Source organism: Gadus chalcogrammus, chromosome 7 (genome assembly GCF_026213295.1).
Source record: "Gadus chalcogrammus isolate NIFS_2021 chromosome 7, NIFS_Gcha_1.0, whole genome shotgun sequence".
Classification (NCBI taxonomy): domain Eukaryota; kingdom Metazoa; phylum Chordata; class Actinopteri; order Gadiformes; family Gadidae; genus Gadus; species Gadus chalcogrammus.
Genome location: NC_079418.1, coordinates 31,279,442 through 31,302,835, shown reverse-complemented (window position 1 = coordinate 31,302,835; position 23,394 = coordinate 31,279,442). Strand labels below are relative to the sequence as shown.

Sequence of the window (23,394 nt, the reverse complement as noted above, 5' to 3'; positions counted from 1 at the left end):
CCAGTAGGCTCAGTGTTGGGGGCCTGTACTTCACATACTGTATAGGAATAATGATTTATACAGAGTAACAGCAGACAGGATATCTAGGAGATGCGTGTTGGCGTGTCTTTTCCTCGCGCACAGCATCAGCGCTTCAACACATGGAGGAGTATCGAAAAACGGTCATATACGAAAAATACCAAAATAAAAGTCGTCGGGCTCTACTGAATGGATTTAAAGTTGTACTGGACGTTAAAGTGCTTAGCAGATCCAAACTACAAACGAAAAGACTTCTACTCTCTGTACAAGGTCACAAGCTACCCATCAAATATAGAAATATCACAGGAGGAACCGTTTCCAGTTCTGTAGAAACAACCACAGAGTGTTTATAACTCTACCTATTACACAGCGCTGTCTAAGAGATCCTACTCAGCTTCTATCGCGGCTACTCCGAGATCCCACTGGCTTATCGCATCTTTTTACTTTATACTTCACGGGATCTTGTAGAAAATAAGTTACTCTTCAGATTTTTCTTCTGAAACCTCGTCGATAACACTTAAACATGGTCATTGTCACAGACGGCGTTTAGAAATTAACACAAATATTTGGCTGTCTTGCGGCAGGAAAACTGAATTTGACGATTCCAATAAGGGCGGACCCAAAACATATCTAATTCCAGCCAACGCTCATTTTTGATATGTGTAAACAAATACATACGGTTTTACTCTGGAGAACTACCTAGCTCAGCTCCATTGGACGGCTCAGGAGGTCTGTCCAGAACCCGGGTCGGCCAGTTCTAAAAGTTGTGACCCTGTTGTTGACTACATAATACTCTAGTGTCTAGTGCAAACAGCGTACAGACATGGCACAGACAGGCGTGTTTAGTGGTGAGGAGGGGGACCGTCTTAAAGGGGTAGGGGGGTTTAAGGGGGCGGTCAACGACCAAGACTGGGACATGTGGATGTCTAACATATATGAACTCAAACCCTCCCAATATAAATACGATGAAATAAAACTGAAGAACTTCAGAGGAAGTTTGCATACCGAAGCCTGGAGGTAGGCTGAGCAGGCCTAGCCATAAGCTAACCAGGGCTAACAGTAGGCTAACCAGGGCTAGCAGTCGACTAACCAGGGCTAGCAGTAAGCTAACCAGGGCTAACAATAGGCAACCAGGGGTAGCGGTCGACTAAGCAGGGATAGCAGTAAGCTAACAAGGGCTAACGGTAGGCTAACCAGGGCAAGCGATCGGCTAACCAGGGCTAGCGGTAGGCTAAGCCAGGACTAGCGGTAGGCTTACCAGGGCTAGCAGTAATGGACCAGGGCTAGCAGTAGGCTTCTCCTCCTCATGCTGTCTCTTCCTCTTCATCTCCTACTCTGAGACATTATAAATAAACCAAAAAGAGACGCAGCTAGGAGGCATGTCTGCGATAAAAATACAAGAACAATCTCTCCCGTTCAGCATCATCTGTGTCTGTGAGCCCAGTAGCTGTTTATTAGCCCACTAGCTATAGTAGCCTAGTAGCTGTTTGTGTTAGCCCTGTAGCTGTATCAGCCTTGATTAGCCTAGTAGCTTTTTGTTAGCCTGGTAGCTGCGTTAGCCCCGCGGCTCAGAGTCGTTCATAGGTTGCGGGTAATGGGGGGGAAAGACATCCACAGGGAGGTACTTCAGAGCACCACTCTGAGCCCGCTACTGTAAGAGGACTTGATGACTGTGAGAGGCCACTGCTTCCCCGGGACCTGAGCGGCTCCGGATGAGTCTGCACACCCCCCCCCCCCCACACCCCTCCCTCGATGACATCCCAGCAGAAGTTAAGGAGGTTCTGAATCCAGGAGGATAGAAAGAGTTCTACAAAACATACACTTCAAGTATCTCGCGTCACGGGTGAAACCTGAAAGAAAGAGTGTCCCCCCCACCCCCCCTCGGATAAACCGACAGTTTCACTGCTACCAGACCGGGAGACGGAAACGCTGCACTGCTATTGGAGGAGTCTGATGAACGCATCATCGCCCCGCACCCTGGGGTGCGTGTTCTCCGTGGGGACGCGGAGGGCGTCCGGACCATCACAGGAGCATCGCCTGAGCCAGGCCGTCTGAGCCAGGCTGCTCTGCTGCCTCTCAGGGACCCTCTGTCCGTCTGTCCCTCTGTCCGTCTGTCCACCCGTGTCCCCTTATCCTTTGGAGCGATGGAGCACCCCCCCCCCCCCCCTGTCCCGGGACCCTCCGGGTCCACAAGAAGAGACGACGCGCGTCGGGGCGTCCCTCAACCCAAGAAAAAAAATAACTAAAAACCAGACAAACCCAAACTATACTCTCTCTGTCCGGGCGGAGTCTCTGATTGGCTGTCCCGTGGGGGGGGGCGTGGTCAGACGTACCACTCCCGCCGGGAGATGAGGGAGCCGTCCCGGTGGGAGACGTACTCGTCCTCCGGCCCGCTGTCGTCGTAGCCGTCCGCCGTCCAGTAGGGGGAGCCGTTGCCCAGCGGCTTGGCGGGCGGGGGAGGGGGGCAGCGGGCGGAGCGGTCGCCGTGGCGAGGGCTGCCGCCCGCCTGGGGGGCGGGGCCCCTCGGGGCCCTGGGCGGCGCTCTCCCTCATGGCGCGGGTGTAGCCCTTGGCGTAGCGGCCGTCGCCGTTCTGGTCGCCGCGGTGACGGCGGCTCTGCTGCTCCCGCTCGCCCCCCCACTCCTCGCGGTCGCGGTCGCGGCCCCCCCGGGGGGACTTCGTGGCGGGCCGCAGCTCGTGGAGGGCCGAGGCGGCGGCGGAGCCCCCCGGGTAGGGCTTGCCGTAGGCGCTGCCCCCGGGGCCGTTGCCGTGGCGGCGGCGCAGGTAGCACACGCCGCCCACCGAGAGCACCAGCAGCAGGAACAGAGCCCCGCCCACGGCCCCGCCCACCGCGGCGCCCAGGCGGCCCGCCGGGAGGGCCTCCAGGGTGGGGGAGGTGAAGAGGACGCGCTGCCGGGTGTCCAGAGAGCTGGAGGACGAGCCCCGGGCGGGGGAGGGGGCGGTGGAGGAGAGGGAGGGAGGAACTAATGGAGGAGAGGAAGGAAGGAAGGAGGAGAGGGGGGAGAGAAGGGAGGAGAATGTCACTACATCAGCTAGGGGGTTTCGACGGGACAACAAACATCCACTAAACGACGCCACAAACAGGGTGAGCTCATGTTGTTTTGGTCTCCGGCGTAAAGAGGTTCTGCATCGATCTGAACAGGAAGCAGCTGCCGAGCGCCAGCACACACCTCCAGGCGCTCCTGCGCTGGGCGCTGGGTGAGGGGGGGGAAATCAGAGGATGTTTCCTGGGAGAGACCGCTGCGTCGGCGTCGGTTACCGAGGTCTTTTATTAGGGCGTCTCATCTGGGAGGGATCTGCTGCTCTCTCCTCTCTCTGCTCCCTCGCCAGAGGAGCTCCCTGCCTCTAGACCTCTTTAGAGACTCTCTGCTCCCTCGCCAGAGGAGCTCCCTGCCTCTAGACCTCTTTAGAGACTCTCTGCTCCCTCGCCAAGGAACCTCCCCTGCCTCTGAACCTCCTCACAGGAGACCTCTTTAGAGACTCTCTGCTCCCTCACCAAGGACCTCCCCTGCCTCTGAACCTCCTCACAGGAGACCTCTTTAGAGACTCTCTGATCCCTCACCAAGGACCTCCCCTGCCTCTGAACCTCCTCACAGGAGACCTCTTCAGAGACTCTCTGATCCCTCACCAAGGACCTCCCTGCCTCTGAACCTCCTCACAGGAGACCTCTTTAGAGACTCTCTGATCCCTCACCAAGGACCTCCCCTCCCTCTGAACCTCCTCACAGGAGACCTCTTTAGAGACTCTCTGATCCCTCACCAAGGACCTCCCTGCCTCTGAACCTCCTCACAGGAGACCTCTTTAGAGACTCTCTGATCCCTCACCAAGGACCTCCCTGCCTCTGAACCACCTCACAGGAGACCTCTTTAGAGACTCTCTGATCCCTCACCAAGGACCTCCCTGCCTCTGAACCACCTCACAGGAGACCTCTTTAGAGACTCTCTGATCCCTCACCAAGGACCTCCCTGCCTCTGAACCTCCTCACAGGAGACCTCTTTAGAGACTCTCTGATCCCTCACCAAGGACCTCCCCTGCCTCTGAACCTCCTCACAGGAGACCCTCTTTAGAGACTCTCTGATCCCTCACCAAGGACCTCCCTGCCTCTGAACCTCCTCACAGGAGACCCTCTTTAGAGACTCTCTGATCCCTCACCAAGGACCTCCCTGCCTCTGAACCTCCTCACAGGAGACCTCTTTAGAGACTCTCTGAACCCTCACCAAGGACCTCCCCTGCCTCTAAACCTCCTCACAGGAGACCTCTTTAGAGACTCTCTGATCCCTCACCAAGGACCTCCCTGCCTCTGAACCTCCTCACAGGAGACCTCTTTAGAGACTCTCTGAACCCTCACCAAGGACCTCCCCTGCCTCTGAACCTCCTCACAGGAGACCTCTTTAGAGACTCTCTGATCCCTCACCAAGGAACCTCCCCTGCCTCTGAACCTCCTCACAGGAGACCTCTTTAGAGACTCTCTGATCCCTCACCAAGGAACCTCCCCTGCCTCTAAACCTCCTCACAGGAGACCTCTTTAGAGACTCTCTGATCCCTCACCAAGGAACCTCCCCTGCCTCTGAACCTCCGCACAGGAGACCTCTTTAGAGACTCTCTGATCCCTCACCAAGGACCTCCCTGCCTCTGAACCTCCTCACAGGAGACCTCTTTAGAGACTCTCTGAACCCTCACCAAGGACCTCCCCTGCCTCTGAACCTCCTCACAGGAGACCCTCTTTAGAGACTCTCTGATCCCTCACCAAGGACCTCCCTGCCTCTGAACCTCCTCTCTCTGAACCCTCACCAAGGACCTCCCCTGCCTCTAAACCACCTCACAGGAGACCTCTTTAGAGACTCTCTGATCCCTCACCAAGGACCTCCCTGCCTCTGAACCTCCTCACAGGAGACCTCTTTAGAGACTCTCTGATCCCTCACCAAGGACCTCTTTGGAGGCTGACTAGTGCGTTGGGTTTACAAGCCACTATAAGAATATTTAGGATAACTGAAGTGCATATTTTTAGGCAAAGTATTTCTGGTATTTTAGGATTTTATTGGTTCAGGAGTCCAGGATTAGCAGATTAGGGGTTATCCCTGGAGGCTGTTGAAGAAACCTGTTCTATTTATTAAACAGTAGATCATGTTCTATACTGTAGATCATGTACTTTACTGTGGATCATGTACCTTTGCTGTAGATCATGTACTATACTGTTGATCCAGTAGATCATGTACTAGCTTCCAGCTACATTTGAAGGACACTACGTTAAAAGGAGGGTGAATTAGGAGAAGAGGTTAGACGGAGGCTACGTTAAAAGGACACTACATTAGAAGGAGACCAAGTTAGGACACTACGTTAGAAGGAAATCAGATCAGAAGGAGACTACATGAGAAGGAGACAACCTGAGAAGGAGACGAGTAGCCAAGTTGCCATGGGGACAGAGAGACGGAGAGAGGAACATTAAAGTGATTGGACTACGAAGAGACTTCAAGACGAGACTGACCCGCCGACCCCAGCGAGCGCCGGAGAGAACAGTCAGAACGTGAACGTCGCTGATCGAATAGAACATTCAGACTCGACGAGTTTCAACACTGACGGAACAAAAATAAAGAAAACGGCAAACAAGGACCAGATTACAAGATAAAGGAAGAATAAAAACTAAATGAATGACTTCACTTGATGACATCCTACTGAAGGACCAGACCGAGGGAAGCCAGTGTTGTGTTGTTCTGAGCCAGTGTTGTGTTGTGTTGCTCTGAGCCGGCGTTATGTTGTGTTGTGTCGGTCTGATCCAGTGTTGTGTCGCTCTGAGCCAGTGTTGTCGCTCTGAGCCAGTGTTGTGTTGTGTCGCTCTGATCCAGTGTTGTGTCGCTCTGAGCCAGTGTTGTGTTGTGTTGCTCTGAGCCAGTGTTGTGTCGCTCTGAGCCAGTGTTGTGTTGTGTCGCTCTGATCCAGTGTTGTGTTGTGTCGCTCTGATCCAGTGTTGTGTTGCGTCGCTCTGATCCAGTGTTGTGTTGTGTCGCTCTGATCCAGTGTTGTGTTGTGTCGCTCTGATCCAGCGTTGTGTTGTGTCGCTCTGATCCAGTGTTGTGTCGCTCTGATCCAGTGTTGTGTTGTGTCGCTCTGATCCAGCGTTGTGTCGCTCTGAGCCAGTGTTGTGTCGCTCTGAGCCAGCGTTGTGTCGCTCTGAGCCAGCGTTGTGTCGCTCTGAGCCAGCGTTGTGTCGCTCTGATCCAGTGTTGTGTTGTGTCGCTCTGATCCAGTGTTGTGTCGCTCTGATCCAGTGTTGTGTCGCTCTGATCCAGTGTTGTGTCGCTCTGATCCAGTGTTGTGTCGCTCTGATCCAGCGTTGTGTTATGTATCACCGGGTTCAGAACAACAGCGCCCGCTCGCCGGTGACTGCTGTCGAGGTGACTGCGGGGTCGCGACCTTCCGCCTTGACAGCAGCCAATAAAGATGCGGTATAAATAGACGGGGCGCTGAGGGGTGGGAATACGAGTGTGCTGTCGTTACGTACGACAGCGAGCAGCAACACACAGCAGTGGCGCAGTCAGCCACGCAGGGCGACAGCCAGCCCGTCGGGAGCAGTGAGGGTGAGGTGCCTCGCTCAGGGACACCTCGGCACCCGGCTAGGAGGAGCCGGGGATCGAACCAGCGACCCTGTGGTTACCAGCCAACCCGCTCTACCTCCTGAGTTACTGCCGCACATCGGTGTAGCGACCTGTTTAATAACCCACTACCGCCCCGCTAACACCAGGAGCTAACCATGCTAACACCAGGAGCTAACCCTGCTAACACCAGGCGCTAACCCTGCTAACACCAGGCGCTAACCCTGCTAACACCAGGCGCTAAACATGCTAACACCAGGCGCTAACCATGCTAACACCAGGCGCTAACCATGCTAACACCAGGCGCTAACCATGCTAACACCAGGCGCTAACCCTGCTAACACCAGGCGCTAACCCTGCTAACACCAGGCGCTAACCATGCTAACACCAGGCACTAACCATGCTAACACCAGGCGCTAACCATGCTAACACCTGGAGCTAACCCTGCTAACACCAGGCGCTAACCATGCGCCGTGCTGACAGCTGCGGGCGTCACTGCCTGGTGAGCAGCGGGAGACATCCCAGCACGGGGGCAGCGGCGCCCAGCAGGGAGACCACCTCTGAACACACTGACGGGGGGAGGCTGACCGCTGATCCACGACAACGCACGGACAGCGCTGGGATGAACCGCCGGGAGAGACACAACACGTAGAACAACATGCAGACGTGTTGAGGACGTGTTATAGTGGAACACGAACACTGAGAACACGCGTTCTAGTAGAAGACCAGAAGACGTGTTCTACTTCTAGAACATGAAGACGTGTTCTAGAAGTAGAACATGAAGACGTGTTCTAGAAGTACAACACGAAGAAACGTTCTAGAAGTAGAACATGCAGACGTGTTCTAGAGGAACACGAAGACGTTTTTTAGAGGAACATGTCTTTGTGTTCCTCTAGAACATGAAGACTATTCTAGAACCGCTCTGTTCTACAACTCGAACAGTAGTAGAGTAGAACACGAAGAAGACTGAAGCCACTGCATTGACAAGGGAACACATACACACATACACTTCTCATTAAATCGTGTGTGCGCGCGTGTGTACATGCGTGCGTGCATGCATGATCATGTGTGCATGTTTTGTTCATGCGTGCGTCCGTGCGTGCGTGCGTGCGTGCAGCTCATACAGCTCCACTCAAAAGGCAGAAGAAATGAAGATAATGAATAATAAATAAGAGTTGAAAAGAAGCATTGAATGTTTCATGAATGCGGGACATCAGGGGCGGGCTGCGGGCGCCCAGCGTGGCGTGCAGCGCGCCAACGGAAACACGGAGCGCTGACGTCACACCGGGAGGAGGAGGAGGAGGAGGAGGAGGAGGAGGAGGAGGAGGAGGAGGAGGAGGAGGGGGAGGAGCAGGCTCCCACAGATGAGTGGATCACAGGGAGGGGGTCACACCACAGAACGGAGCCACAGATCAGGGCTCTGGGTGCGAACATCTGCACAGGGGATCAGCCCTCCTGAGTGCTAGAACATCTGGAGGCCTCGTGCTAATCAGCCTGTCGTCGGGAGGGGGGACGGGACGGAAGGGGTTCTGGGGGCGGCGGTCGTGTCCCCGCCGGTCGCCTCGGCCTGGAACCTTACGAGCGGATAATGAGAGCGCTGCTCACCACAGTCCTCATCCAGTTCCCCCAGAGTCGTGACATTAAAGACACAGAGACCTTTTCTCCGCCCTGGTTCCACACGGTCCCAACGCTAGCGACGTTGACGCACCGCCTTACCCCTGCTTCCCCGCCGGGACCAGAGGAAGGGAGGGTTGTTTAGACTATTAGCCCCCCTGTCCCTCTAAACCCCAGCCGATCACACCCCCTGTATAAACCAGTGCCAACACTTGATCACGGAAGTACTTTTCCCGCCATATGTTTATATACGTGTTGAGGGCTTTTGTATATTTGTCTATTTAGTTTTTCGGACAACAGAACTCAATCCTTCAATCAACCAGGAGATCTTCGCTGTTGGATCAAATCCCTCATGCACGACGACGTGCACGAGTGGGCGCGGCCTGATGGGACGTGCAAAAGAGTGGGTGTGGCCTGATGGACATGCGCACGAGTGGGCGTGGCCTGACGGACGAGCACTACAAGTGGGCGTGGTCTGATGGGACGTGCATGGCAGTGGGTGTGGCCTGACGGACATGCGCAAGAGTGGGCGTGGTCTGACATACGTGCACAAGAGTGGCCGTGGTCTGACGTACGTGCACGAGGGTGGCCGGGGTCTGATGGACGGGGTGTGCCCGGGAGGGGGCGTGGTCTGATGGACGGGGTGTGCCCGGGAGGGGGCGTGGTCTGATGGACGGGGTGTGCCCGGGAGGGGGCGTGGCCTGCGGGGCGGGGACTCACCCTGTATGAGGATGCGTAGGTCGCGGCTGCGCAGGTCGATGCTGTTGGCCACCTCGCAGCGGTACACGCCCGAGTCGTTGCGCTGCAGGGGCCGCAGGAAGAGCAGCGTGTTGTTGAGGCGCTCCACCCCGTCCGGCCACACGTCGCTGTCCAGCCTGCACACGAAACAAACGCACCCCGACACCTCCATCATCACCACGCACCGAGACCAAGGGGATTCATCATCATTACCGCCGGCCCGGAGCTTCCTCTGAGTAGAACCAGCGCAGTCGGGCGATCCAGGGATTGTTTGCGGGAGGGTTTTGACAAAGCGCTGGATTGAAAACCGAGGCGATCCATCAACGGTGGGAACAACCGTCTTCATCAACGGTGGGAACCACCGTCTTCATCGCCTCTCGGAACACAGAGCACCTCGTGTTCGGCGTCAGACTCCCTTCTCATCTGCACGTCATCCTGAACACTTTCATCCACATTCAAAAACACCCTTGCTATTCTGGAAATCCAGGACGTTTCACTTAATTCAGGAATTCCCGAACATTGCGAAAATTCAGGGAGATCTCCTACGAATTCAGAACAAAAAAAAAAGCCAGAACACTCAAGGTCTATAGAATTACATGGACTATATAGCTTCGAACTTAAACAAAAGTCATTACCAAATACACGGTCGTAAGGACTACGATATGCATATACATTTGCGATATGAATTTCCATGATATCCAAAGAAAGAGGTTGGGAATGTAGTCATGCATATGCATAAGCATGCGTGTGTGCGTGCGTGTCTGCATAGAGACGTCCAGCTGATGCCGGGATCTTGCAGGACCGGCCTAGACTACGGTACGCCGACTTCCTCCAACGACTAGAAAACCTGTCCTGAACACCAGCTCTAGCTCCCCCTCCCCACATCCGAACAGCCTGCTCCCCAGAGAACGCCTCGCTCCCCGACGCTGAACCTTTTGTCCATTTGTTCAGCGACTCCTGCTCCGGTGTAGCATTGAGACGGCCCTTTGTTCACGCTCTCTCCCTCTCTCTCCCTCTCTCTCTCCCTCTCTCTCTTCCTGTGTTGCATGAACGCCTGGCGGGGTAAACAAACACCTTGCGGGAGTTCAGCTCCAGACCAGCACTGATGCTTCCTGCGCGGGCAGAAGAGGTCGCAGGAGTAATTGCATATTTAATGAACTCCTCATAAACATTTGATCTTCGCCGTTCTACGGAATCGACGGACGCTTCCTCAGAGAGACTCTCGGCTGATGATGGGATGAAGGGGGAGACGACCCTACGACCGGAGCGGACGGGGGGAGAGGGACATGAGTTCGCCTCCCGAACAGCTCTGGGAGCCGTTCATTAGTTATTAAATGTGAGCGCGACTAAGCACTCCTCCGGAGCGGATAAGGGCTTTTCATTCATCGCTATGCTAAACTTTTAGGACCTGTTTATACACACACACAGACACACACACTCACACACACACCTGATCATCACACAAACACACACAGACACACACACAGACACACACACCTGATCATCACACAAACACACACACACACACACACACACCTGATCATCACACACACACACACACACACACACACACCTGATCATCACACACACACACCTGATCATCACACACACACACACCTGATCATCACACACACACACACCTGATCATCACACACCTCACTAATATACACACACACCTGATCATCACACACACACCTGATCATCACACACTCACTAACACACACACACCTGATCATCACACACTCACTAACACACACACACCTGATCATCACACACACACACACACACACACACACACACACACACACACACACACACACACACACACACACACACACACACACACACACACACACACACACACACACACACACACACACACACACACACACACACACACACACCTGATCCATCTGAAGTGGTGAGCGGGGGGGTTGGCGTTGGCGCGGCAGGTCAGCTGGACGTTCTCGCGGCCGACGTACCAGTCCCCGTCGTAACCCACCACCGAGATGTCCGGGGCGTCTGGGCACACAGGAAGTGATGTCAGTTAGAACGGTCATGAGAAGGGGTGCGAAAGGAAGTGAGTTTAGTTTGACGATGTTGACACCCTGATCGGGAAACAAACCCAACATGGACCAATGGAGTTTATCCGTCTCCCCTCCCATCGGGACAGACAGAAGGTAAGGTAAGGGTCCTCACAGAGCACGTTGAGCTGGTAGGTTAAGTTAAGGTAAGGTAAGATAAGGTAAGGGTCCTCACAGAGCACGTTGAGCTGGTAGGGGATGCGGTGGGTTAAGTTAAGGTAAGGTAAGATAAGGTAAGGGTCCTCACAGAGCACGTTGAGCTGGTAGGTTAAGTTAAGTTAAGATAAGGTAAGATAAGGTAAGGGTCCTCACAGAGCACGTTGAGCTGGTAGGGGATGCGGTGGGTTAAGATAAGGTAAGGTAAGGGTCCTCACAGAGCACGTTGAGCTGGTAGGGGATGCGGTGGGTTAAGTTAAGGTAAGGTAAGGTAAGGGTCCTCACAGAGCACGTTGAGCTGGTAGGTTAAGTTAAGGTAAGGTAAGATAAGGTAAGGGTCCTCACAGAGCACGTTGAGCTGGTAGGTTAAGTTAAGTTAAGATAAGGTAAGATAAGGTAAGGGTCCTCACAGAGCACGTTGAGCTGGTAGGGGATGCGGTGGGTTAAGATAAGGTAAGGTAAGGGTCCTCACAGAGCACGTTGAGCTGGTAGGGGATGCGGTGGGTTAAGTTAAGGTAAGGTAAGGTAAGGGTCCTCACAGAGCACGTTGAGCTGGTAGGTTAAGTTAAGGTAAGGTAAGATAAGGTAAGGGTCCTCACAGAGCACGTTGAGCTGGTAGGGAATGCGGTGGGTTAAGTTAAGGTAAGGTAAGATAAGGTAAGGGTCCTCACAGAGCACGTTGAGCTGGTAGGGGATGCGGTGGGTTAAGTTAAGGTAAGATAAGGTAAGGGTCCTCACAGAGCATGTTGAGGTGGTAGGGGATGCGGTGGGTTAAGTTAAGGTAAGGTAAGATAAGGTAAGGGTCCTCACAGAGCACGTTGAGCTGGTAGGGGATGCGGTGGTCCGCGGGCAGTGCGGGGTGCCGGACCACGCAGGTGAGGCCGTGGCTCTGCGTGTGGCGGGTGGGCTGCCACAGGTAACGGACCCGGGTGCTGGTGGTCCCGTTGGGCTCGTCCCACAGCTGCACGTCCGATTGGCCGAACAGCGCCGACTCCCAGGACACCTCGGCGGGGGGCCGCGCCCGCTCGGCCATGCAGGTGGCCACCACCGTCTCGTTCCCCCCGTCCACCAGGGGTCCCGGGCCCGCCGAGAGGGAGACCTTAGGCTCCACTGGAGGGTGGGGGGGAGGGGGGGAGGGAGAGAGCGAGAGCGAGAGCGAGAGCGAGCGAGAGAGAGAGAGAGAGAGAGAGGGAGAGAGAGAGAGAGAGAAGTTGGTTTTATTATCAGAAGTCATAACATCTTTATCTCTGCTACCAGGTTCCTCTCTAGAACACTCTTGTGAGCTCAGAGTGTGCACGTCCTCAGAGCGTGCACGTCCTCAGAGCGTGCACGTCCTCAGAGCGTGCACGTCCCGGAGGAGCGTGCATGTCCCAGAGAGTGTATGTCTCATGTGTGTGCAGGTATGACAGTGTGAACGTCTCAGAGTGTGCACATCCTGGGAGCGTGCACGTGACTCCCTGAAGAAACCACTGTTCCTCTCCTCATCATGCTTCTTGTGATCTCCCTCTTTAGAAGTCTTTCTCTCTCCCCCCTCTCCACATACTTCTCCCCCCTCTCCCCCTCTCTCCCCCGTTATGTAACCAATACGTACATCGACCAGGGAACTCCCCTTTCCCTCTCCCCCCTCCCCCACTCTCTCCCCCTCCCTCTCCCCTGCTTCCTATCTCCCCCAACTCATTCTCTCTCCCCCCCCTCTCGTTCTCTCTCCCCTCCCTCTTCTCCCCCCCCCCCCCCCATCATCTCGTTCTTCTCCCAGAGTCTCTCCTCCTCTTTCCTCATCCCTCCCCCTCCCCGAACTTCTTGTTCTCTCTCCCCCAGTTCCTCCCTCTCTCCGTCTCGTCCTCTCTCCCCTCTCCCTCTTGTTCTCCCTCCCAGTCCCTCCATCTCTCCTGCCCCTCCCCCCCCCCCCATCATCTTGTTCTCTCTGCCTCAGTCCCTCCTTCTCTCCCCCCCCCATCATGTCGTTCTCTCTCCCCCAGTCCTTCCCTCTCTCCCTCTCCTCCTCTCTCTCTCCTCTCTCTCCCCCCAGGTGGTTCAGCTCCTCCTCCCTTCTCTCTCTCTCACCCCTTCTCTCTCCACCCTCTCTCCCCAGGCGGTTCGCCTCCCCCGCCTCTCTCCCCCCCTCTTCCTCCGCCCTCTCCCCAGGCAGTTCGTCTCCTCCTCCTCACCTCCTCTCTCCCCCCAGGTGGTTTGTCTCCTCCTCCTCCTCCTCCTCCTCCCCTCCTCCTCTCACTCCCCCCCTCCCCCAGTTGGTTTGTCTCCTCCCCTCCTCCTCTCTCCCCCCCTCCCCCAGGTGGTTTGTCTCCTCCCCTCCTCCTCCTCCTCCTCCTCCCCTCCTCCTCTCTCTCCCCCCCTCCCCCCAGTTGGTTTGTCTCCTCCCCTCCTCCTCCTCCTCCTCCTCCCCTCCTCCTCCCTCTCCCCCCCTCCCCCCAGGTGGTTTGTCTCCTCCCCTCCTCCCCTCCTCCTCTCCCCCCCCCTCCCCCCTGTGGTTTGTCTCCTCCTCTCCTGTGATCCAGACTGACAGCTGATACCGTTGTGTAATCTATCATACTATCTATCTTAGATAACTTCTCCGTGATGCAGACCTACGCTATCTAAAGGCTGGGCTTGGGACTCCGCTCTGATACGCGCCGTGTGTCGCCCTGCAGAAGGACCCAGCTCAGGATGATGTCATGATGATGTCATTCTGTCGTGGATTCACTTCATTAGACCAGCTGCAGATCCTTCTGACACACACGCACACATACATGTACCCAGGACACATACACACACGCATCCCACACACACACACACACACACACACAAAAACCCACCCCCCAACCTCGTACCCAACACAGACACACACGTACCAAGCATACAGACACACACACACACACACACGTACGTACCAAGCATACAGACACACACACACACGTACGTACCAAGCATACACAGACTTACACACAGACATGTACCCACAACACACACGTACTTAGCACACACAAACACACACAAAAACTGACCCACCCACACACCCTCAAACCCAACAGACACACACACACACACACACACACACACACACACACACACACACACACACACACACACACACACACACACACACACACACACACACACACACACACACACACACACACACACACACACACACACAGCACGCCCCCCCCAACCTCGTACACACACACACACTCACATCCCCCCCCCTCACGCACACACACACACTGAGATACACACACACGTACCACGCATACACAGACACACATACACACACAGACATGTACCCACAACACACACACACGTACTTAGCACACACAGATACACACACACACACACACACAAACACACACACCCACCCAGCACGTTGACGGTGGTGGCGGCCTGCGTGTTGCCCAGGGGGAAGGTGGCCACCTTGCAGGTGTACACGCCCATGTCGGAGAAGCCCACGTCGCTCAGCAGGATGGTGGCGTCGTGGGACGACGGCGAGCGGAACGTCAGCCGGCCCGCGTACTCCGGGGGCACCGAGATGCCGAACAGGGGGTTGTAGACGGCCACGGTGACGGCGCCCGTGGGCAGGCGGCGCTCCCAGGAGCTCTGGGTCAGGCTGAGGTTGGTGCCCACCTCCACCTGGCACTCCAGCGTCACGTTCTTCCCCAGCACCGCGTTCACCTTCTGGGGCACCAGCACCTGGCTGGCCCGGGCCCGCGCTGGGACAGGGAGGAGCAGAGGGGTCAAGGGTCAACGGGGACAGGTCCAGGGAACAGAGGGGGGACAGGTTCAGTGGGGGTCATGGGGAACAGAGGGGTCAAGGGTCATGGGGGGTCACGGGGAACAGAGGGGTACCGGGGCTCCCGGGGGGACCTGTGTCCCCAAAGAGCTGGTACCGAGTAATGGGGGTGGGGGGGGGGTCCCCAACACTGCCTGGCCTCCTCGTTCCACCACCAGGGCCGTCACATGCCAAACACAACCCTCTAGTGACATCACAAGTGGGGGGGGGGGGCCGCACCGCCGTCTACGATGGACAGAATAGCCGACCTGTGGGAACGGTCCACTGGGCAGGCTGGTTACCAGTAGATACCAGAGCGGACCCTCCCACTCGTGGAGATGATGGTTAATAGGGATCCTCTTACTGCTGTTAAAGACATTAGCCATTAACCCGGAGCGTGAGGGGAGGCTATCGGACGCAAGAGGTGGATGCAGAGCCGTCGGAACGCGGCCGTTATCCATCAAACAAGCTAACTTTATTTAAACACCGCTTCCCCTTCTCCATCCAATGCTCCAAAAATCGGTCCCCCCTGACGACAGCTTCGACAAACAAACAAATATAATTAAGAAAATATATTGAGAAGGCCAGTTGGATCCCTCCGCGCACGAGAAACAGATTGAACGGTGCCGGCTTTGAGTTTTGGCGAGACAGGAATGCCCGCCGTCATGACAACCGTCTCAGAGGTTCTCGGACCGGCAGCCAGGAGCTCCGCTGCGGTCGGAGAACTTTCCCCCCCCCCCCCCCCCCCTCATCCTCCCGACCTCAGCTCAGGAATCCGGAGAGGAACCGTCGGAACAAACACCGAAGCTGAGGAACACGAAGCGCCCGCTGTCGTCATCCTCCTGGCTCCACACCAGAGGAAGAGGAGGAGGAGGAGGAGGAGGAGGAGGAGGAGGAGGAGGAGGAGGAGGAGGCAGACGCTCAGGGAGAGTGCGGAGCACCAGGGAGAGAGGGAGACAGGAGGGAGAGGGAGACAGGAGGGGAGGGAGGGAAAGAGAGAGAGCGGGAGGGAGGGAGGGAGGGAGGGAGGGAGGGGGAGAGCGGAGCACCAGGGAGGGAGGGGGTGGAGGAGACATGTGCTTAGGAGATGACATCATCGGCGAAGAGTAGAAGGAGGAGGAGGAGGAGGTGAAGTCGAGCAGAGGAAGAGGAAGCATGACCAAAGCTCGGTTGAAAAGCCACATCAAGGAAGAGCCCTGGACCTGGTGGAGGGAGAGCCACGACGTGGGGCACTAGGTCCCCAGAGGAACGGAGCCCCGCGCAGCCCGGCAGACAGAGACCTCCTCTGCTCGGCCACATCGCGGCAGCGGGCACGTCATCTGGGATCAAAACTGCTGAATCGCTTGGCAACAGACTGAGAAAAATTATATTGTTGCCTCGCCAGCTCCACATTCGTCTCGGGCCTAATAGCTCCTGTCAGCCCAGGAGAGGAGCGATAGGGAAATGAATTTCCTTTCCTTGTCACCGAAGATAAACTTCTCGCCGTTTACTTTTCACCCGCACAAAGGAATCCGAGCCTTCTTTATTTTATTGATGACAGGCCGGCCCTCATCCGTCTGAAGAGGTGACATGTATTCAAGGAGTAAAGCTTTAAAAACTATTGATTATGGAGGCCTGAATAATCCATCACACAAAGAAAAGGGCCGAATTGGATGGGTTGAAAATGTTGACAACACAATTGGATATGATGTAGCATGTCTGCAATCAGCAGACTGACGACTATAAAACTCAAACAGAGCCGAGTCCTCGTCAAAACAAGGAGACGGACTTTGGAACCCATGGAGGATGATTAATTACCAGTATATCGTTAACCACGCTGACGAGAGTTCAGATCGTTTGACTCCTGGAGTTTCCCTCTCAGTGTCAACGGATTTATAATATTAAGCTAAATAGAAACTAGAAGGTCTTGGGTCTTTGGGGGGGCATATCATTATATTAGTTCTCTGATTTATGAAGGAATTAAGTTTAGTTCCATATAAAGTCTTATGCAAATTAAATTTCTTAATTAAAATGTACTGCAAATACATTAAGAAAAATCTCTTCATGAACTGCATGCGTAGATGTGGAACTAATTTAATCTTCTATGGAGAGTATTTCACTCCACCGCTTAAGTAGTATTCATTAGCCTAATGCAAGTAATATTCATCAGCCTGATATTTTCCTATTGTAATATGAACTCAAGTCTCTGGAAGCTTTCAAACCATCCACGTGTCTTACAGAAGACTTGTGAGTTCAAGAAACTCTTTTCTGTCTCCATCTCCTGCTATTTGAAGAGGTTCACCAAGATAATGCAGTAACCAACGCATAACTAGTCTCAGAGCAGGGTTTGACCAGGTAAGCCTGTCCTGGAAATGTCCTGGAAATGTAACTCATAACCAACACCTAAATAGTCTCAGACCAGGATTTAAACATACCAACACATAACATCTTCTGATCAGGGTTTAAACATAAACCAACCAACTAACTATCTCCAGACCAGGGTTAAAATAGAAACACTAGACCAGGTTAAGGTTAGGCTAACCCCGATCCATCAGTCCATTACATCCACTGAGTTTGTGAAGGAAGATGATGACCTGGCTGCTGGCTGCAGTGAATAAGTAAGTGGAGGTGAAGTCGTGTATGAATGTTTCATTCCCGGGGACAACCTTACATAATCCAGCCCACCATGGCAGAGAAAACGGAGCCCAAAGAAATAAATAAGGCAGTCCGAGGGCCTTTTGAAAGTGGATGATTCAAGACAGACCAACTTCATGGTGCCAGTAGGTTCATAACGTTCCAGTGAGCCAACCACGCTGACGCAGAGGCTGCTAATCACCAGATTAGCAGCTTTGTGCTAACTTCAGCATTAGTTGGCTGCTTTAATGCTTTCTTTCAGAACTGAAAACTTTACTCATTTAATTACTCTCTAGCCACAAAAACATTTGTTTGTGTCATCGAGTGCCACAAACACCCATCAAAGTATAAATATCCGGATAATTTTAGAAAATAATCGTAGCCATTTTAAACTCCCTGCTGTCCCCTGCTCATCAATAGGACTAGTGAGGAGTCCTCATGTTGCCTAGAAGCTTTATTACCCGACCGTCATGCAAATATCTTTCCTACCACACAACGGTGTAAACTGTAAATGTCTACTTCTACTTGGACAATATGCCAAGAACACAAACAAACACTAAAACAAAACTCTGAGCCTGTTTACGGGAAAATCGGGGTGTTGCAGGACATTTCCGGGACATTTCCAGGACATTTCCAGGCTCGGAGAACGAAGGCCGAGGCAAGCCGCTGGAGTCCTCCCTAACCCCCCCCTGGTTGGCGGCGTGTCCCCCCGCCGCGTGTGAAAGCCATCAGTGTAGCGTCGTGTTCGCTTTGACCCTGAGGCGTCTCGCGACTAAATAAGTGGAGCTGCTGACACGCCGGGAAGGCAGACGAACACGCAGCCACATTATAGACGTCCTGACGGCAAGGACGGCCCGGTCCCAGGGGAGGGACGGCAGCGGCTTACGACCACGGCGCCTCGCACACACCGCCGATGTGGCTCGCGTGTGTGGCTCTATAACGTTGGGGGGGGGGGGGGGGGGGGTGGAACGTACAAGCTCTGCCAGGTGCGCTGCCTGGTGGGGGGGGGGGGGGGAGGGGAGGGTCAACTTCCGGGGCGACAGTCAGCTTGACCCTGATGTCAACGCTTCAGAAATGTGTTTCGGTGACCTCTGCCCGCCCCCGGGAGACTGCCCCCCCTTCCGCCGTGTGGAGTCGTCTGCCGTCGCTGACCGGATCCCCCCCCTCCCCCCCCCCCCCGCCCCTTTCTCCTCGCTTTTGTAGAAATCAGCTTTGACATTTCGGTCATCTACATAAGAGCCGGGAGTCCCGTGTGTAACGCAGTCAGTGCAGACGCAGCAGAATCAAACCACCTCCGTGTGATCCGTGGGGGATGAGAGGAAGGCTGCTGGCGGGGTGGGCACTGGTGGAGTCACTGGGAGGGGGGCCGGCCTGCAACCGCCAGGACTACACACCGTACCCCCATGACGTCGTACTGTTTATACATTCTACTGTCAGCACATCCTACTGTACTACCTTAATGATATTCTACTATCCCTTAATGAGTTTTGAGTTTGATATTCTACTATACATTAATGCTATTCTACTGTACCTTAATGATATTCTACTATACCATAATGATATTCTACTATTTAAAGATATTGTCCTAACCCTTTATGACATTCTACAATACCTTAATAATATTCTACCATCTCTTAATGACATTCAGCCATACCTTACTGTCTGACAGGGATTAAATTATTTCTCTGTCAGATTTGCAGTCAAGCAATTTTCCAGTGACATTTCATGAAGTAGTTCTACAAGAGTTTTAACACATGAAATCTCATCAGCAACTGGAAAAGCAGTCATGAAGAAGTGTACAACGATCACCTGAAAAGGTGATAAAAAAAAAACGAAGAAATGAACTCTGTGGATATCCAAATCATTCACGAGGCGGTCGGGTCATGAGACCAAGCAATCTCCATTATGGAGGACGTGGCGTACTGAAGCCCGGTGGAGGACAGGAAGCCTGCCACACGACGCCCAGTCGGACGGCTCTCACGGACATCTCCCCGGACCACTGTGGCCGCACACATTCGAGAGCTGTGGTGACATCCCTGCCGTCGGATACACAACCGAGACACGGAGTTGGGCTGGTAGCCCTGTGAGCGCACTACCTCCCTGCGCCGTGGACCGGGAGGTTTGAACCTGATTAAAGCTGTGCAACAATCCCAGGAGCTCTGCTACCAGAGACGCATTTGAGACAATGTTTGAAACATAGAAATAGACAAATCAAAACTGTGGTGAGAAGGACTGACGGTAATTTGGCAAACGCAGGACTGCTGCCGGTCTGACTGGTTTTGGCCGCATGGCACCCGGCCCGGCAGCTGGCGGTCCAAGGTGGCGTTCTGAGCCAGAGAGCATCCGGATGCCAGTGGCGTTAGGCCAAAAGATAGTCAAACACTTTAAACACTCACTGCGTGCCTACTTTGCGCTTGAGGGCCATCGGGGTGAAGCTGAGTACAGCCAGATGTTACCACCCAGTAGAATGGTACATTCTTCACGCTGGAAAGACTTCTTGAACAAAAGCACACACACTCCTAACATATTCCAAGAGCTACGACCTCACCCGAACCCGCCCCGCGCACCAGCGGGGATTAGCTGAAGACTTGATCCCACTCCTCTTCCCGCCTGAACCACTGACGAGGGGTCAGCGCATCGGAGGCGTCTGAGCCGACGTGATCCCCTCAGCTCGAGCCCTGAGGCGTCTCAAAGCAGGGAGGCTGACATCGGGCCATGGTGTTAAAACAACAAAGGCTGCATTATCAGAGGCTGTGAACAAACCCTTCTATCAAGCAGAGACTGATCCACTTTTCTGCAGTACAACATGACTGGATCTCAGATATAAGGACCGCCACTCTGATGAGGATGTTAAACAATGACCACGGGTGACTTCGGGAGCTGCCACGCATGGATAGACCTGCTACCGCTGCAGGGGTTGAGACGGTGGAGAGAGACCCACATCATCCACAGAGCAAGTGGGCATGAAAGGAGGGGTACGGCCCATTGAACACGACATGCTGGAGGAAAGTGTGGAGGAGAAGAGACCAGAGGGCCCAGGGACGAGGGCACCCCAGCCACTGGATGGCTTCTATGCAGGGGCCCCAATGTCTAGAGCTGAGACCGCACTCAGATATTGAAAAAGTAATCTGTCCGTCGCCCGGCACTTGGACTAACGGCTCGCAGACGCCCCTGTGCCGGAGCGAGTCAGCTCTGCGGATCACATCTCGGGTGAGAAGAGAAGCAGACCGAGCTGCAACAAGGCAGAGATGCTCCTCCTTGTTAAGGAAAACATGCGTCTCACTTAGAAGTAGGCTGCGGAGGTCCTGGTGGTTTTATTTTATCATCAATATTGGGAATTGAAGGCTCTCTGTATGGGAAGGCTGCTCCTAAGAGGGTCTTTTCGGTTGTATAGAGAAGAAGAAATCCCCTGCCACATGTTCCAGCCTACTGAGAGATGGGCTGAATGGAACCACAAGAATGCTGGATTGTGTTTGAAAAACACAAGAGGGGAAAGACAGCTACATTTTTCGTGAATTTCTAAATTATTTATTTTATATTTAAATAAAAATCGCTTTAACTTTTACATTTAATATCATTCAATTTAGGTTTCACACAAATATTTTTTTGTTGGGCTTCTCTCCCAATTGCTGCTCACAGCAGGAAATTTGAAGACCATCCAAATCCATAATTTGTGAGTTTTTTTCTCTTTTTTTGGTTACAGGGAACAATGGACGAAACCAAAACACATAACAAAATCTCCACAAGGAAAACGATATCCCGCTGACTGTAAACCGTACGGTAATCCATCGGCAGAGGCCATGGCTGGGAGGACCGAGGCGAGGATGTAAACTCTATTGTAATCCATCTGCAGAGAAGCTTCCGCACAACAAGAAGGGGAATACTCAAGGGGTAGGCCCGCATGACGTAGCCTAGTTTCAGAAGACTGTGGTCTTTCGCAGGAGTCCTCGGAGAGACGTTGCTACAGCTCTCCATCTCTGGTCTCGGCCCGTGCTGGGAGGGGTACATGCTAAGTGTCGGGTCCGGTCAGAACCCAGCCTCCTGAATGGAGGCCTGTTGGTCCATTCAACACTAGACACGGTCAGAGCCCGGTGTGGAATGTACAGCGGCATAAACGGGCTTAACTATTTCACCCAGAGCCAGCACGGGAAATCTGCTCCACTGGCCTCATTTACTGAAGGTTGTTAGTGGGGATTGGATGAAGAGTGAATAATTGGAAAATAACAGAACACTGAAAACAATACAGTTCTTTATGAAGGGCACTGACTCTACCCGCCGCGCGAACCGCGCGATTATAACTGCCAGCGCCATGGCCCCCGGTTAACGTTGGTTGTGGCTGGAGAAAGGAGAGACTGAGTTTGCGAAGTGCACTTGTGTTTCAAAGTAGGCTTCCGCCGTCCTTCTGGTGTCTCATCCATTGTTTACATCGGTATGCAATTAGTTTCCCCCAGAGTGGCTCCCAGTGCATCACACGTGGGTCCCTGCAGCCTCACAGCGCTCCACAAGAGGCCTGGGAATAACCAGGGGCCCCCGGCCGGACGACAGGGAGCTCTGAGGGCCGCTACACCTGCTAGGGGCCCTATCAGACACTTAGGGGCCGAACTAAGGGAGCCACCGTTTGCTTTACGACCCTCTCTTCCCGCAGGAACAGAAACAGCTAGATACTTGGCAGGAGTACCGGACATCCTGTAAATGTTCCACTAATGGTGGTCAAACAAACGTCGTTATTATGCGATGGCCTCATCAGAGAGACTATCAAAAACACGCATGCCTACACACCTTCATCACAGTTGGTTTAAATCAGGACGGGTCAATGTTAATTGTTAACATGCTAACATTCTTTGACTGTTTCCAAGTCCAGCATCGTATTGATCATTTAAAGTAAGATCAGTTATGTCAACTCAAAGTATCGTTGTGGTAGAATGTTATTTCAGGACAGGTGTATTTGGTAATCATTACGACGGTTAAAGGCGGATGACGTTTTGGTTCTGGCGGTCGTAGTTATGAAATGAACCTCAGAGGAACACATTAATGAGACCGCCCGGCCGGTTGTCTGATAATGGACTGGATCCAACTAAACACTGCCCATCAGTCAGGGCATTAAGTGACTCATTAAAATGGCCAGCTGGCATCCCATCTAGATACTTAGTGAACTCTTAGTGAACATTACTCCGGCGCCAATATGGCTGCTACTTAAATCTCCAAGCTGTCCAACAGCGTGTCCGTCGGGGTGTCCCCCCTTCTGGGGTCTGGACCCTCGGGTCCACGGAGCGTTTCTATGGCAGCCGCGGTCAGCATCCTTCCCCCTGCAGCGAGTCAACTTTCCACCAAGTTCCCCCCAAAGCCATGCAAACACGACTCACTGAACATGAGGCAAAACCCGGACTAAAAACTGTAACCCGTGTATGATTTACCTCACAGTTATGCACTTAAACTGCATTGAGCCTCCAACATTTATAACCAGACTTCCCCGGCAGCACGCCGGGGAGAGACGCATGGCTGTTGCACTTCAACTTCTCCGCGTAAAACCACCACGTCTGCTCTGAACGGTGCAAATAAGACGACCTACCCGAGATGCAGTAGAGGAGCAGGTGGAGGACGGCGAGCCTGCCCTGCCGCTGAGGGGTCTTCCAGAGCCGGGAGGGGGACATGTCGTCGGCGCTAGTGGGCTCTCTGACGGTTTCTTCTCGACTGGGGAGCCTCAGCAACCGCCCGACGCGGACTGTGGACCGTACCACTCCCACCCGGACCGCGGGGGGGTGGCGGCCGCTCACCTGCCGCGGGGAACCGACGCTCGT

At 54.0% G+C, this 23,394-nt stretch overlaps 1 protein-coding gene across 1 annotated transcript; it reads right to left on the bottom strand.

The window, feature by feature from the left end:
* Nucleotides 1-1,955: 1,955 nt before the first annotated feature.
* LOC130386148 (nectin-3-like protein) lies at nt 1,956-23,370 on the bottom strand. Its single transcript, XM_056594925.1, has 7 exons — nt 23,166-23,370; nt 14,574-14,924; nt 12,031-12,330; nt 10,885-11,002; nt 8,963-9,117; nt 2,397-3,001; nt 1,956-2,129 (listed from the first exon to the last, which is right to left on the bottom strand). The coding sequence occupies exons 1-7, from the start codon at nt 23,245-23,247 to the stop codon at nt 1,956-1,958; spliced, it is 1,785 nt and encodes a 594-aa protein (XP_056450900.1). The 5' UTR covers nt 23,248-23,370.
* Nucleotides 23,371-23,394: the final 24 nt, after the last annotated feature.